General features: G+C 33.5%; 1 protein-coding gene and 2 long non-coding RNA genes across 5 annotated transcripts in view; 2 read left to right on the top strand and 1 right to left on the bottom strand.

Moving 5' to 3' along the window:
* Positions 1 to 2,821: 2,821 nt before the first annotated feature.
* LOC144428254 (uncharacterized) lies at positions 2,822 to 3,434 on the top strand. The gene is made up of 2 exons (XR_013478218.1): positions 2,822 to 2,925; positions 3,183 to 3,434. It is a non-coding gene; the product is annotated as an uncharacterized LOC144428254 (long non-coding RNA).
* Positions 3,435 to 4,663: 1,229 nt separating this feature from the next.
* On the bottom strand, positions 4,664 to 6,305 carry LOC144428253 (uncharacterized). 2 transcript variants are annotated; one of them, XR_013478217.1, is made up of 3 exons: positions 6,187 to 6,305; positions 5,575 to 5,646; positions 4,664 to 5,486 (listed from the first exon to the last, which is right to left on the bottom strand). It is a non-coding gene; the product is annotated as an uncharacterized LOC144428253 (long non-coding RNA). The 2 variants fall into 2 exon arrangements; XR_013478216.1 differs by having other exon boundaries at positions 6,166 to 6,260.
* A 4,070-nt stretch (positions 6,306 to 10,375) lies between these two features.
* The window catches only part of LOC120337726 (CCR4-NOT transcription complex subunit 1-like), a 36,092-nt gene continuing 29,595 nt past the window's right edge, over positions 10,376 to 16,872 (top strand). The window contains exons 1-11 of one of the 2 annotated variants that reach the window (XM_078116727.1): positions 10,376 to 10,581; positions 10,676 to 10,783; positions 11,849 to 12,071; positions 12,492 to 12,580; positions 12,984 to 13,107; positions 13,832 to 13,997; positions 14,338 to 14,464; positions 14,602 to 14,700; positions 14,884 to 15,057; positions 15,568 to 15,695; positions 16,218 to 16,344. In XM_078116727.1, the coding sequence (XP_077972853.1) occupies positions 10,480 to 10,581; positions 10,676 to 10,783; positions 11,849 to 12,071; positions 12,492 to 12,580; positions 12,984 to 13,107; positions 13,832 to 13,997; positions 14,338 to 14,464; positions 14,602 to 14,700; positions 14,884 to 15,057; positions 15,568 to 15,695; positions 16,218 to 16,344 (1,467 nt within the window). In that variant the 5' untranslated portion in view covers positions 10,376 to 10,479. The remainder of the gene's footprint in view (positions 10,582 to 10,675; positions 10,784 to 11,848; positions 12,072 to 12,491; positions 12,581 to 12,983; positions 13,108 to 13,831; positions 13,998 to 14,337; positions 14,465 to 14,601; positions 14,701 to 14,883; positions 15,058 to 15,567; positions 15,696 to 16,217; positions 16,345 to 16,872) is intronic. The other variant, XM_078116726.1, reaches the window with a different exon arrangement.

The raw sequence follows: 16,872 nt of genomic DNA, 5'->3' as shown, positions 1-16,872 counted from the left end.
TTTCCCAGTCTATTGAGAACAACAGCAGATCAGTTTTAGAATAATTTGCATGGAAGATATCATCTCGAAATGTCAATAAATTTTCATGTATATTTCTGCTATATATAAATCCAGTTTGATCTGGATGAATCAGTTTGGGGAGTTCGTATTTAATTCGGTTGCCTAATATTTTAGTAAAAATTTTATAATCTAAATTGAGTAACGAAATTGGTCTCCAATTAGCTAATTTTTTTTTTTCACCTTTTTTATATAATAAAGTAATTATTGCCTCTGTCATAGTTTCGGTGAGTTGTCCAGAAGCTATACAGCTGCTATATACAGCGAGTAAAATAGTTTTAATTTTATTCCAGCATAATAGATAAAATTCCTTTGTAAGGCCATCCAGGCCAGGAGCTTTATTTAGTTTCAAACTTTTAAATGCATCATCTAATTCTTGTTCACTTATACCATATTCCAAATTAATCATTTTTTCATACTCCAATTTGGTTTCGATTTTACTAATCAAAGTATTTTGCAAGTGGTCATTCAACTGTTTTTTAGTGTACAACTTTTTGTAAAATAATCTCTGCTCTTCTTGTATATCATTAATATTCGTAAGGATTATACCAGCATCTGTCTCCAATTCTTTAAAGAGTTTAATTTGCCCCCTATGTTTCTCTAAATTAAAAAAATAAGAAGTAGATTTTTCTCCTTGTTCATTCCATCTTATTCTACTTCTTATAATATTCCCTTGCACTTTCTTTTTTGATAAATTATCCAACTCTATTTTTAATAATTCAACCCTATGTTTTTTCTCTATATCGAACTTATCTTTTTCATAATTAACCAGAGCATTCTGGTATTTATTGATGACAAGTTTTTCTTCTGCTTCCTCCCTAATTTTTAAACATTTGCCACAGTATATTGCCCAATGCTTAATTTTCCTTTTGATCCTATCCCACATTTCCCTAATTATCAGATTATCACTACACTGTGAAAATTCATTCTTCCAATGGGTCATCATAACGTCAATACCATTTACAAAAGTTTCATCATTGCATAGTCTAGCATTAAATTTCCAGTAACCTCTACCTCTTTTAATGTTATCATCCACATGTATGTGAATTATAGGTATATCATGGTCTGATATACTTTGCGCTAGTATCACCGCATTCTCAATATTTGGTATCAAGGTTTTTGAAATATAAAATCTATCTAATCTCCTTTGTCTTATTGGAATATCCTTGCTGTTAGTAATTTGCCTCCAAGTATATTTCCTATCATGTGGGTGAGTGTGTCGCCAAATATCTAGTAAGTTATATTTGGCTATAACATTTTCTAATACCTTAACACTATTATCTACAACCAGTTTTGAACCAATTTCTTTATCTAATAAGTTACAAATACAATTAAAATCACCACCCAGTATTATTTTATAACTATTCCAAATATTGTTATTTTCAAGGAATTCTTCCATTTTTTGATCTAATTCTTTAAATGTATCCCGTCTATGTTGCAATATATTTGGTGAATATAAATTAGTTAAAATAAATGTATAATTTTCAACTATGAAATGGCACAATATTATTCGTCCCTCTTTATTGTCAATAAATTGGCACTGTTTGATATTGATATCTAATTGTTTACTGATTAATATTGCTACACCATTCCTAGTATTGGAATAGGTTGTCCAATATCCAATACCCCCCCATTCCCTATTCCATTTTTCCACATCAGATTCATTCCCACAATGTGTTTCTTGTAAGAATACTATGTCCAATTTTTGTTTTTTGATAAATTGTTAGCATTTAATTAATGCAGCAAATGGATGTTTCTCGACGACCCTTGACCCAGGAGAATTCTTCCTACAGGTCGCGTACTTCACCATGGCGGGTTGCGCTGGTGTACATGTTCAAAATCATTAATTTATTAAAAGTGTTTAACCACGTGCCGCTTGCAGGTACTCCCAGCTAATTTTAGTCTAGTCTATCGAAGAATTTGCAAAACAAATTTTTGATTATTATAACTGCACTAAACTAAAGCTCCGCGGAGAACATAATGACAATTTTAAGTTACTTGGTTTACAACTAATTTCGGAAAACTCGTGCACACTAGCCGTAAATATATACTACTACACATCACACAAAACAACGAAAACGAGGCAATGTTTGAAACCATAAAATCTAATTGTATTGTCATTATTGACTTATTGCTGATTTGCCATTGTTTTTTTTTTTTTTTTTTTTTTTTTTGGTTTGTGTGAATTTTTTTTTTTTTTTTTTTTTTTTCTTTTATTAATAAAAACATCACTTTTTATCCACACGATATAACACATAAACACAATTGCACTTTAAGAAAATGAGTTCATGATAACTTTCCACTTCTTAATGTGGTTCGACAGTTTACATTTTCTAGTTGCAATAATTTTTTCACAGTTAAATATACTTTTTATCATATATAAAAATTGATCAAATTGAGGCCTTTCATTACGTAGTTTACATTTATAGATATAATATCTTGCACTCAATAAAACACAGTTTATACCTTCGTTTTGCTCTTGTTTTGCCATTGTTTTGCCATTGTTACGGCAATGACATTAAACAACATGATAGGCAACTCTGACGTCACTCCATAAGACTACAGGCGAAAGATTGTATTTCATGATACGCTCCAATGCACATATTTCTCGTCGCCTTTCGCGTCCGTTTTCCGCTCGCTTTTGCTACTCGGCGTCTTTTTTACGTGTAGTACCTGCCTTTTTGCGCCTGTAACGGAACAAAATAATCTCTATATCTAAGAAGTTTTGCTCACTTAGAAAGCTGGAATGGCAGGCAATCTGTGAAGAGCAATTCTGGACATCATAGACGTTTTTTATCAGAGAAGATTACAAACGCGATAGCGGAAAGATTTGTGTGGAACATTTTGCAGATAATGACAAAGTTCAAAGTTAGTAATTTTAATGTTTGCGCTTAATCATTGAAATTTCAGTTAAAGAGGGTGTCATACAAAACTGTGCTGTGATACAATTCCATAACACAAAGTTTCCACCTATCGAACTTGCTTTTGTAGGTGAATTTATTAGACATATTACATATTCAGTTAATCGTAGGTAACATTGCTGGTACATAATGCATCGTAGATAGGTTTGTTTAAATTTAGGAATTTAGCTCATAGCCCACTAATTAATATTATCTTCTATGCAGGAGGTTGCAGGGCTGAATTCAACTTGCAGCCTTACCGATCACCTGACGATGCTCATTTAGTTTGGCTCGAGCAAGTATTCTTGAAATGCTTGTGTGGATGGAAAGTGGAAACTACCTATATTTTTCGCCTTCCTCCGATTTTAGACAAATTTATTCTGAGGGATTTCGCATAAAATTCTTATTGATTGTTGGCTGTTTATAATTCCTATTGATTGTGAATTCTGATTATAACAAAGAGTTAAAAAAATTTTTACCTAATTTACTGGCACCTTTTTCTTGTCAATACTCCAAGCTGAGGTAATAAACAAGACAATACATTTATGTCATCTGGAAGCAAAATATGCACACTAATTAATAGTTTGGCACATTGAGATAATACATCATGACAGAAAATACAAGTTAAAGATATGTATGACCATCACATGGTAATTAAAATTATAAAAAATTAATAGGGGCTGTGGAGTATGAAAAGTTCAAGACAAAGAAAAGAACAAATGTTCATAGCTCATGAACTCTCAATTTTGCCTTCATTGCTTTGTGAAGGCCAATATATTTCGAGTGGCTGAATTGGTTTACCTTTATGATAGCAACGATTTTGTATTTAATATAGCAAGATTATTTCAATTTATTTGAAGTGATATTATTTCCCAAAGCAATGCTTGAATCGTCTAGAATAGATCAGTGGTGTCAAACTCATGGGTTTTCGAGAGCCGCATTGAATTTTGGAAATTGTAAAAAGGGCCGCAAACAGTTTTTGATAATGTATACTTAAAAGATATTTTTAAGATGGTTTTAGTTTTTGACATGTATTGTGATGCAACTAAACAGTTGGATTAAGTTTTATTATTTTCTTCAAATTCAAATGCAATTACATATTGATATTTGCATTCCACTATTATTGCAACATTTGCAAGTTACTGTATTTATTATAAAAAATCATAAAATTCTATGTACAACCATCAAAATCATTTTTGAACAAGCTTTGGATAAGGAAAGAATAATACATACACTAAAAATAACTTAATCTAAATATATGAACTTAAAATTAACAAAAATACTACAGTATAAACTCAATGTTTTAATAATTACATTTGTCCTGACGTTTGGCATCTTTTTTTTTGTGTCACCAGCATACTAAGGCCAGGCTGAAATGATTTTATAGTACCAACTCCAACTAACGAGGCCACATGATCATGGGTTAATCTGAATCTTTGCGAATGTTTAATTAATTCCAGTAATGCAAAAAAGTTACTTTTATCATTTGATGTATAGATCAGTAAAAAAAACAAATGACAGATTTTTTCGACAAGACATTTCGCACCACATTGCGTGGCATAGGATTGCTTGAATTATTATTGATATTAATTTTTAGTAACCAAGTCGTTGTATAATTATATTAATATACAAACACATGGAAATTTTCTGTTTGAAGTTGGTCTTCGAATTTGTCATATTGACTGCTAAGTTTATTGTGTTTTTTCATTGTATTGATGGAAATATGACAAATTAAAGAATGTGCTTCAAAATTTTGTGGAAAGCAGAAATATTGCAACTCCCATTTTCTTCGAAAATACCACCTTCTTCATGTACTTTGCGTTTAATTTAATCACTCAAGTGTTTTATTCAAGTATTCTCTTGCTAGCTTGATGTGTATTCTTAATTGAGTCAAAATGTGGACAAAAAAAAATTAATATTCCAAAACTACTTTCAGTAAATTGTTTTCTGTGTGGATAATCAATCTCACTTTAAAAGGTTTGAAATATCTATTACATTTAGATAAAAAAAAAACTTCCAAAATACTATTACAATTATTGTTAAGCGTTCGAGGGCCGCACTGGAAGTTTTCTGGGGACGCGAGTTTGAGATCCCTGGTCTAGATTGAAGTTGTCCAAAAAATATATGATAGTATTTTATCATGAATGATGATTATACCTCTTCCGTAATTTCTTCTATAGTACTACCAAAAGTTGATGAACCAAATATAACACAGGTGCAGTGAGTTACCTGTAATCCTCATTTTCCAAAGCTGTTTTAAGTATGTCTGGCGTTTTTTGTGCCTTTTTACAAATAAGACCGCTTATGCAATCTTACGCTTTGGAATTTTTAGTTCTTTTCCTCAAGCCCTGCAGGATGTGGGGGCCATACACAACTCTACCTACCGGAGGGTCAAATGTCTTTGCATGCCTCCATAGGTTGTTTTTCTATTGCAAACATTTATGGAGTACTCTAATTATATTTCTTGGAATCACACTGTCACTGATATGTCGCCAGACTTCTGATATCTCCCCTTCTGCTATAGCGGTCCTGTGAATAAATAATAGGAAATTAAGATTAGACGAATAGTTGAAAGTTTTGCTTTATGTCGGCTTCATTTCTTGATTGATATACTTACTATTTCTGCTATTACCTCTTGTGCTGCAGGAGTCTCACAATGCTTAGACAGGTTTGTCCACAACTTTCACATCTGAAGAAAAAGAGGAGATTTATTAATTTTCGTTAAGAATATATAAAGCAGTCTATATGATTTAGAATGGAAAAGCTAATAAATCCAATATCTCATTATTTACTGAATTTGGTATATAAACCAACTAATAAAAGGGTTTAGTCAGAAAATTACAAGCATTCGCGGCTCCAAATACTTGAGAGATCAGACTATACAAAATAGACCGGTATGAGTGAAATGTTAGGTGAACTTGTTAACACTTTGATTCAATACGCAAATATAAGTGAATGCGCAATAGTATGTTACAATGAGCAGCAATCAACAATGAGTAAATATCCTCACTGATTAAAAAAATCTAACTGGAGGTGCATGAACTATTTGAAACCATAAGGGGTAAGTAAATATGTAATTTCGGCAAATGGGCAACCACGTACCGTACTGAATTAATAACTTCGTAGTATTTGACAAAGGCTGGCTTTCCCACATGTACTTAACAGTGCGATGCCCGGGTGTGATATACCACAATAGTATTTACTTTACCTTTTTCCGATTTCTTTTTACCTTAACTTTCCAAAATATCATTAAAATCGACAACAACTGTCGAAGCAGGCACGAACACCATTCGTGCTACGCCTTGAAGGCAGCACACATCCGCTCGTTTTCGTCTCGTCAAGTATGTGCATTGGAGCGTGCTATCGAATACGATCTTCGGACAAAAATGCCGGAGTTGCGCATCATGCTGTTTAATGTCATTGGTTACGGATATAAATAAGAAAATCAATGCTCGGAGAAACACCTATTAATTTTGTTCGTTTCAAAAATTCTATGGGATTCGATTCTGGTGAGCTACTTTGTTTGGGCTTTGTGTTCATATATTTGATTGGGCATCACTCTATCGTTCAATTAATACTCAATGAAAAACTGACATAATTTATTGCCAGCAAAGCAAAGGGAAAGTGCTTTTCGAGAATAATCCATGTTGCTATTCTCAACTATTGGTACTATCTCAAGGTGTGTTCAGCTTTGAAATCTTTGGATCTTCATGCAAACGTTATGCGACCGTTCCAATCGTAGTTAATTTTTTACCTTATCTTTCACCAACTTTGAAATATAACATTTTTTATTCTGAAAAACACTGAATGTGTTTTCAGTTCTTCTTCTAAATTACTTATCATTAAATCCAACGATTCAAGTTTCTATATTGTCTTACTTTTACAATACAACGTTGTCTTGAAAAAGAAGCCCCTCTTGTTGGCCACCTGTTTCGGTGTTAAAAAATAGAAGACGCTTATATATACATGTGCACATATGTAACAAGAGAGCTATGCTCAAATATATGGACACGTAGCGCCACCCAGTGGAATAAATTTTGATGACGTCATAGCGAGAGAGAAATAAGTAATAGCCTTCTGGAGAAAAATTTTATCTTTAACCACTGAAAATATCAAAGCAATTGGTCCAGTATTCGAAGAGAAAAGCGATTTTCCAAAAATGGAGACGGAGACAAAAGAGACAAATAACAATAACAACAAAATTTTGAAACGATCGTTATGGCCACTAAACGTGTCCAATAAGAGTTATTTAGGTTTACTTCTTTATCAATCGGTAAATGCAGCACATAAACAAAGCAAAAGGTTGTCGGTGCAGATTGTGGATCGTGAGCCACATTTCAAGTTTTAAAGTTGGTGCTAAATTTTATTTTAACAAATTTGGAGACGAATTTGTTGTAGGCCTGAATGCACTAGGACAGAAAACGACTATAAAAGTAAAATTAACGAAAGTTACGCAAAAGCAGAACATTTCAGATCCAAGTAGTAGAAATGCTGTGTGCCGGCACCTGATTTAAATTTTTTTCTCGGAATTTCTAAAAACTTTCCTTTTCTTATAAAGTACCGTAAATGCTCGTTTTAACATCCGGTCTTGATTAAAGGGTCCGTTTGAATAGCCGCTCGTGTGAACAGGGCATAAAAATAAATAAGGGCCGGTGCTTGAATACCCGCCCGGTGTAAAAGTTTTTTTTTTGCGGATTTGTACCTGCGGTGCGTAGAAAAAGTCAAAATTTTCATTATTCTCGTTTAAATCATACTTGAGAACTGGAAATGACAATATACGGTATTAATTATTGTAACAATCGATCTCATCTACCGGGATTTTTGTGTGTAATTTTACTTTAAAAATAACAAGCGCCCCTGCTTGAATGAGGGCCGGTTTGAATAAGGGCCCGGTTAGTGAGTATGTTAAAAAAATAAGCGCCGGGCTATTAAACGAGCAAATACAGTAGGCTAAATGGAGCCACATTCAGCCGATAGGAAATGTTTTCAAGTACGCTACGTCGCTAATTTTCAACCAATGATATTCAAAAATCTAAATTTTTTTTTTAAATCTACTGAACAGCTTAAGAATAATCGGTCTAATTAAGAATAATAGTTTAATTAGCCACATCCCCACGCGAAGTCTTATCTTCAATTTCTGCATGTGCGTTATGTATGCATTCAAGTGATGAAGCCAGATAAACGAATTCGACTTTCATTGGAGCGTATATATTTATATTTTATAGCACATCTTTTAATTGATTTCTCATGATGCATTTTCCAGAGATTCATCTCGGCCCAACATTGTTACTTATTTGATTTTATATCGAAGTATAACTTTCGGCAATCTCTTGCGTAGTGGAGTCTGGGTACGTTTAAGGTATATATTTACGGTTTAAGTTACGGGAAACCACAGAGACAACAGCTTCCACACATTGAGGTGTTATATACACCTCAATGTTTGCACAGCACAAGTTCACAAAACACAAGTTCACAAAGCACATGGATTCCAACTATTAAGTTGGAACGCCAGAGCATGGAATGCTCTTGTTATATTTTATTTCGTTTGTTGTCGTTTACTTTTACGCTGCTTTTATTATTGTTGTTTATCGCCCACTATTAGATACGCGCGTTCAGAATCACATTACAGTAAATATAACATACTGTGCACCGCTTGTTTGTTTGCTGTACTCAACACTTCTCGTTATTGGACACGTAGTGGACATAACGATCGTTTCAATATTATGTTGTTGTTGTTGTTGTTGTTCTTGTTCTTGTTCTTGTTCTTGTTCTTTGACACGTTTTTAAAAAGTCGCTTTTCTCTTCAAATACTGGACCAATTGCTTTGAAATTTTTAGTGGTTAAAGATAAAAATTTTCTCCAGAAGGCTATTACTTTTTTTTTCTTGCTATGACGTCATCAAAATTATGTGACTCTACGTGTCCATATATTTGAGCATAGCTCTCTTTTTTTCTTGTGTACAATATACTGTAGTAGAAATTGCGACCTATGTTCAAGTTCCACGCCCAGGTATTTACGTCCGAATTATCTTCCCCGTATTTTTTTAAAATTTGTTGTTTGTTGTTTGAGGCGAAGTGACTAGTTGGCTACTAGTAACTTTGGTTTTGAGGGAAGTGGGCGCGTGGGCACGTCTTGAATCGTTTTGCTAGATTTGCTTATTTCCGAATATTTATTTGTTTTTCCTGTGTTGCTTCTTTGTTTTGTTGTAAAGGAAAATCTAAATAAACTTTCTTACTTACTAATATAATCGTGAGACTATGTGCACGCCATCATGTGTAGAACAGCCGTTTGTTCGACAATCACTTGTCGCGCAAGCAGTTGATTATGGTTCCACGCCATGGGAAATGTGCGGTAGCTCGTTATTGTTCCTCAGGCAGATAGCTGTCCGCGGACTCTCGGGCTGAGTTTCGTTAGTCAATTCATACTGGTTTTGGATGGTAATGATCTCGCAATAGGAGCCAGATCAGGAAATAATATTGTGCTGATTTACAACATTTAATACTTTTAAAAACGTTGAACCCCTAACACTTGAATTTTTGTTAATTTCGTCTGCACTCATTCATGCTTTTCAATTAATTCAAGTGAGACTGCAGTAAGATACCAAGTGAGAATTATCATTTTTTTTTAGAAATATATATATTCATTTGACACATGTAACCCTGGCCCTAAAAATGACAAATGACAGTAGTCACTTATGAATACAGGAATATCGTTGTTAAATAAATTTGCTTGTCCGAGGGTTAAAAAAATCTTATTCAGTTATTGGGCGACTATGCATATTTTATTTTTTTGTGTTCCCCCTTTTTTGAACTAGTCTTCTCAAACTTGATTCCTGTTAACCTTATATCAGTATATTTGGGTTGATATATTTTATTATGTAGGCTACTCGATGAAGGGTCTGCCAAATTGAGATTGGATAGTACCGGTGATCAAACTGGCAGCACCTGTTTCTCATTTTAGGACATTACTGCATTAGATAGGGTATTGACAGATTGAAGTTGATGACCACAAATTTGCTATGATCTCAAATTATGCTCTTGTACTTGAAATGGAGTGGTAATTTGTTGGGGATAGCTGTAGTTCACGATGCTATTAAGTCATCTTATAGACTTTACTTTCCCCTCCAGCCCTCGGATGAATATGTAAATCATGTACTCTTACTGTCTTATGCCATGTTTAAAATCATTGTTGATTTTTCTGAGAGGTCAACTGTCACTGTAAGAAGGTGTTTAAACTAATTTATCTAATTCCTATTCCTTTGTGTTTATGTCTTATATTAATTCTATGATGAATGTTTAAATGCCTAATGATATATAACACCTAATTGCTGAATTGTGAATCGTATATTCTTATCAACAAAATACCATTGCTGTCGGATTGATTGTCATTTAACTGCCTATTCTGGTATTTGTGTGTCTCTCTTCTTCAATCTGCGGAAAGAATTTCCGGATCAAAGCTTGGGTATCCGGCGTGTGAGGTTGCGATATCGCGGGATTTGGGGATATGTTGCCCCGATGCAGCGATGAATCTTGATTCCTTGTCTTTAGCATTATCGCATATCAGCTACCTTGTGGCGAATTTGAGCAAGAAAAATTATAAGTCTGGTGTGCAAGAAATACTACAAGTAAGATTTGTTCAATCTGATCATCGATTTACCGATATAATGATCGTTTTTGTTTAATTTTGATTCATGCATTTTCTGATCAATCTTTTTGTAGCTTACTGAAAGACACGGCCCAGAAGCAGATCGTCATTTATTCCGCTGTCTTTTTTCATCCATTGATTTTGGTGGGGATGGTAAAAGTAACGGAAAAGATTATCATCAGGTAATTTAGTAACAGTTGAATGGTAATCCCGACTACCAGTAATTTAGTCGGTGTGATTTTTTATCATCACAGACTCATGTAGTCTTTATGGTCAATTTGTACTTATATATAACAGTAATGTGTTCAGACTGTTTTAATATTCAATCGGTTGGACTGAACACCAGTACTTGCTAAATTTGGACTCGTTTAAATTCTCAGCATTGCTGGCCTCATTAAATTTGATGTGCAGGGTACCACACCCATGAAATGGGCAACATTTAGAAATAGACTAAGGATATGTGGTTCACAATATTATGAAGCTAATGTGACAAAAACATGAGGAATAACGCTTGGAATTCTTTCATGAAAGCAGATTTCATTTGGATCAATCAATTTGACTCCTAACATGCTTTAATAATATTTAATTTTAAGACATACAGACCAATATCTCTACTCATGGTAATTGCTGCTTGCTATTTTAATATTTGCTAACAGTTTTAATTTGATGGGCTGTATAATATGTAGTATTTTTTTGTTTTGTATACTCTCAATTTTTTCAAACAGGAGCCAACAACTCTTGGGTCTAGTGTAGTTACGTACCTCAAGTACTTCTAGTTGGCGTAGCATAGCAATTTTTGCATATGTCAATGCCAATCCCAACCTGACTGAGTCATCCAAAAATAACGTCACGACAACATCACAGTGACGTAATAAGACCCTGCAAACGATACAAACTGTCATCCAAGACGAGCAGACGGTCACCTGAAATCGAGCAAGCTATTTCTTGGTTTTTTTATTACTACGATCCCAATATGAGAGAGATCGCTGCCGTTAGTGAGTTTTGCATTGTCAGTACAGGTGCCATTTCGCTCGATCGTAAGTATACTTCGGCAAGCTCTATGGAGTGATTGTGACATCGTCGTGATGTAATTTTTGGATGGCGTAGTCACGTAGGGGTTGAGATTGACATGTGCAAAAAATCGTTATGCTACACCCACTAGTATCTGAGGTGAAAACTACACGAGACCCCAACTCTTCACATACATTTATAATCCTACATACATTTATAATTTTGTTTACTTTCAGACTCAACTATTAATATTGCAGTGCAGCACTTTAGCTACAAAACCGGGTTTCATTTCAATTCTCTGTCACTCAGTTGACAGTCCCTTCTCTCATCAAAAATCATTGGTACCTTCTGACTCTCTACTTACCAATATCAGCCGTGTTTTAAAGTTCACAAAAGTACAAGAAGTGACTTTTGCAATCGCTCTGCAACATTCGAGCATTCAGGAAGTTCGAAAACAAGGTATGAGTTCTAAATGTTAAATAAAAACTTCTACATTAGTTAGGCAGAAATACCTGGCAAACAAGTTTACTATTCGGGTAAGTTAATTGAATTTAGGCCATTTTTGTGTCTCATCAAACATGTTGGTGCATTGTGTTAAGTATAAGTGCGAGGAACACACACTGATTACCTTACGCGGTGTCACTGGGTAAAATCTTGTGGGGATAATTACATGTGGGAGGATTACTGGACTCGTAGAGTGGTTCACCTAACCACTAGTCGGTTACGGCTTCCTCCACCATCAAGTTTATTCAAATAACTGACTAACTATTTTCTTATCTGACATGAACACTCATGCCAGGCAAGAGTCCGTGCCATATGTACAAGTCATCTTGTTAGTTTTCTTCAGGATAAATGACATTTTCGCTTGTTATTTTTCAGCTACTGAAGCAATTAAAACTCAGTTACCTGAATTAATCCGATTACATTTGGAAAGCGTTAAAGTTAGTGGAAGAGGGAGCAATTCACAGGTTTGTATGATTTTTTTTTTTATAATTTTCTTTGTCAAATTTTGAATTCCAGTTTGATAATTGAAGTATGATCCCTGTCTAGAATTTTTTGTCACTTCAAGTAGGTTATCATAGGACAAGAAGTATAACTATGAATTATTATGCTAAATTGTTGTTTCTTCTGCTGTAAAGATATCGTTTTCTTAGCAAATAAATAACGAATCAATTTCAAAGTTTCTGTACCTGAAGAAGATTATTGTTTTTATTTTTTATATGATTTATTACAATCCTTTTAACATTTCATATGACATTGGTACAGTTATTTGATTAAAATTTGGGTGTAATATTTCTGACATTATAGTGGCCAAATTACACCTTTGTACTTATAAAACTCTTGTTATTCTGTATAACTTTTTATCTCCAGGACATTGGCCTGCAAGACACTGCCATCGAAGTACTGCACTTACTTCTTAGTTATCTTGCCAAAGATAGCTCTGGAATTGTTTCACCTGATAAAAAGCAAGCTTTTCTTGCCACTCTCAGATCTAGTAAGTAAATTCATATATTTAATAAGAATTAACCATTAGGAGATGACAAGGTCCTTCTGAATCACAAATTGCCGATATGAATACTAATATTTTTGCTGTTCGACAAATGTAATAAAAGATTTATGAAAAGCAAGTTTATCAAACATGCTGACTTAAAAGTGATAACCAGAATCTAGATCAGAATTATGGTTTGTGAATTTTTTGATACATATGGCCATCCAAGATATGAATGAGTTGTTGTATTTCTCCAATGTGTTGGGAAATTTCTGCGGTTCTTTTCTAGTTACCGCTGCCATTTGATATCGAGACTAACCAGAACAGTGGTTTTGAAACTTTTTAAGCCACGCCCCCTTTTTAAAAGTTGTCAATTCTCACGCCCCACCTCAAAAATAGCTAGCTAACAATAAGCTACAAATAACAGACAGTAAGGCGAAAGGATGTTTCATTTAAAAGTTGAAAATACTTGGAAAATATGCAAAATAAGGGGGGCAAGATTAAATCTAACAAATATTTTATTTTTAATTGACTTCCCAACCCCTCAAAAATTGTCTAAGACCCCCTTGTGGTTAAAAATCATTCCTTTTAGCTATAAATTTCCTTTCAGAATTAGTTTTATTATTAGAAGTTTTTTTTTTTTGATACCGTAATTCCTTATTTCATTATTGCTATGATTTAAAAATTAAGTATCTTACTAAAATTTAAGCTCTATTCATTTTATTTTCAGATTTCCCCATTGATCGTTGTCCAATCGTACTATTACCATTGCTTTATCGGGAGAAAGAAGATTTACATATGGATCGATTGTTGACTGAATCTACTGGAAGTATTCATAAAGCAAGAGCATTTATGGCAGATGTCATTAGAGAAATAGGATATTCATCATGTTCAAGGTAACTTACTCAGACATGTATCTCCTTCATTTTTGAGTGAGTTTGCGAGGGTAATTTTCCTCAGTTCTAAGTATGTCTCCACTGTTTGCATGAACTTGCTTTATAAACTGATCGGATGCGCTGAAATGTACCATGGTCCATCTTTGGAAAGTTGTATTTTTTAGTCAAAACGGAGTTCATCTTCCATTGCTGTCTAATAACAGAATTCCCACATTTATGTCTGGTATTTTATCTAGAAATTAAATTATCTGTTTTCAGATTATAGTTATTGGGTTACTAATTTCTTTATTTGATCATACTATGTAATTTGTTGACTGAAAGAAAAATATTTTTGTGATAGTGTCGAGGAATGTCGCAAAATTCTGGTTCAATATGGCGTCACTGTCAATGCAAGTCAGGTTGCTCGGGTGCTTGGGATGATGGCCAGTACTATATCAGAACCATTAGACAATATTCCTCCTTTGCAGGTTTGTGGATTTACTATATTTGGAGGCAGTTAATCCCAATACAATGAATTCCAAAATGAAATATAATGATTTACTGAATTCAGTTAAATTCCGTGTAATTTTTTCAAAAACTAAAGTATTTTTTTGAATAATTCCAGTCCCTGTCAGGAGGTGGAACTTGGTCCGACTCGAAGGATAAAAACGAGTCATCTAATTCATGGAATGTTGAGGCTTTTGTACAAGCTGTGAAAGATTTGGTAAGCATGTTATTTGAGGAATATTATATTCAGATCTTGCAACTATTATATATTTACTCCTTGTTGGGTTTTGTTGTTTTGTCGTTCGGAGTTCAGACGTTGAAACACTTTTCCTAATTATGGGTTTTAATTGCTATCTATGTGATGAAATGATTTATATTTATGAATTCTTTTCATTATCAGAACCCAAATTTGAGTTTTCAAAATGTTATGAAAGAGTTGGATTATCCTAGTTTTATCATCAACAATGCACAAGCACTTCTACTGGTTGTCAAAGCAATAACTTTTGGAATTCCACCCAAAGATCTATTTCCTACGGCTACTTTATACCAACCGTGGAAGAATTCGAATGGTCAGGTTAGTCCGAGATAGTTTTTATATACTTTTATTCATTTACTTAACTAAATTTTGGTGAATTGGTTTGCATTGTGAGGGAGTTTCATTATTTAGAATCTGAGAATTTACGAGATTTGGTCGATTATGAGATTTCTTTGAAAAAAATGTTTTGTTTAAGAATTTTATATAAAAATCCAGTATTTGTTCTATTTGTTCGCCTACTTTACATCAAGTTGTGTGAAGGGACGGAAGCCTAATTCCTAATTCTGTAAACCAAATTTATTAAGTTATGGACATAATGATAATCATATCTTCATATTTGCAGATTTCTCACTCAAATATATACCAGTACTACTCGCTCTGACATATGAAAAATTCATTTCAGTTTTTTCTATATATTACATTCATGCTGGCAAAAGTGGCAATAGTATGTTGAAATTGTTTACAAAAAACTTCAATTTCTGTTATTTGTTAAAATATCACATTATAAAACATGATAATATTGTATATTGTTATTCATTTTGTTTATAGTTGTCATGGATACAACAATCATTGCTTAATCCTGGTATATTCTGTTTTGCTGATCATCCTTGTCACTTGTGTGCTGTCGACATATTGAAACAACCACTGGATGAGGAAAATAAGGAAATTTTAAACTGGTTAGTTTTGAATAATGAATTATATTGATGCATTGTATTACTGTTGAAATTTGTACAACTTTACAATTCTATCGACAGTACAATATTTTTATCAATATAAATTTGGAAGCATATGATCTTGCACTAATTAGAATCCTATGAGATATTATTGCAACCAATTAAATTTAGAGTAATGAAAGGATTAGTAAGGTCGTTAACATTGTCTTCCTTAGATAGGAATTTAATGATCTTTCTGGGTAATACATTCTGGGAGTTCTGTTGGACTCTTGGAAAATGCAAATATGCTCTTCTAACGCCGTCTTCAGATTTCTATTATCTGATAAATTTGGTCTGTTTGGACTGTTAGTTGAATTGAGTTAGTGAATTCAACAATTACCTCCTTACAGATTGCCATTGATAATTGATATATTAAAAGTATTTTCATTTTTGTGAAATACTTGTTTTATTACCTAGCAATCTAATCTCATTCAAGCAATGTTGTATCAGGTTTATTGATTATTAGATATTTTTTTTGAATTTCAGGAAATCTTTGGATTTGGTTGAATGTCTTCTACAGCTTTCACAAAATGGACATTATGAACCTGTAAAAACACTTTTCATGTGGCCGATGAAACATTGCCCAGATTTACTGATGTTGTCTCTGCTACAGGTAAATTTTAATGGTTTATAAATCTGCTAATAGGAGTGCCAATAATTGTATCTATATTCCACTAGAATTTTAGAAATACGGCCAATCCACATTTAAATTAAGCTAGGAATATTATTACTACTACTATTCAGGCATAGTCAATAAATATAAAAATGAAAGTTGCTGCTTTGATTAGAAATTGGTGTTTTATATCTCCTCTACAAACAAGGCACTGAACGAGTTTTTAAAAGGTGTGCAATATTTGGAGCCTTTCCTAGCATGCCAATACTATTATGCTTAGGTAGAAAAGGTGTATATTGTGCTCGATCTGAGACACAAATATAGCCAACCCTATATCTTAATATTTCGACAAACGTGAGAAGGTTATGACAAATCCCTCGACAGTGGCGACAACATGCACATATGGGAGCTTAACACAATAATATGCCATTTTTCTAGACTTAAAGTGATATCTGCCAGGAATGGCTATAATCGAATAGTTGACTATTGAATAAATGATTTCGAATCACAGAAAAAAGAGCAACTAGA

Source organism: Styela clava, chromosome 10 (genome assembly GCF_964204865.1).
Source record: "Styela clava chromosome 10, kaStyClav1.hap1.2, whole genome shotgun sequence".
NCBI lineage: Eukaryota > Metazoa > Chordata > Ascidiacea > Stolidobranchia > Styelidae > Styela > Styela clava.
Note: the sequence above shows the minus strand (reverse complement) of the source record. Positions and strands in the feature narration are given on the sequence as shown.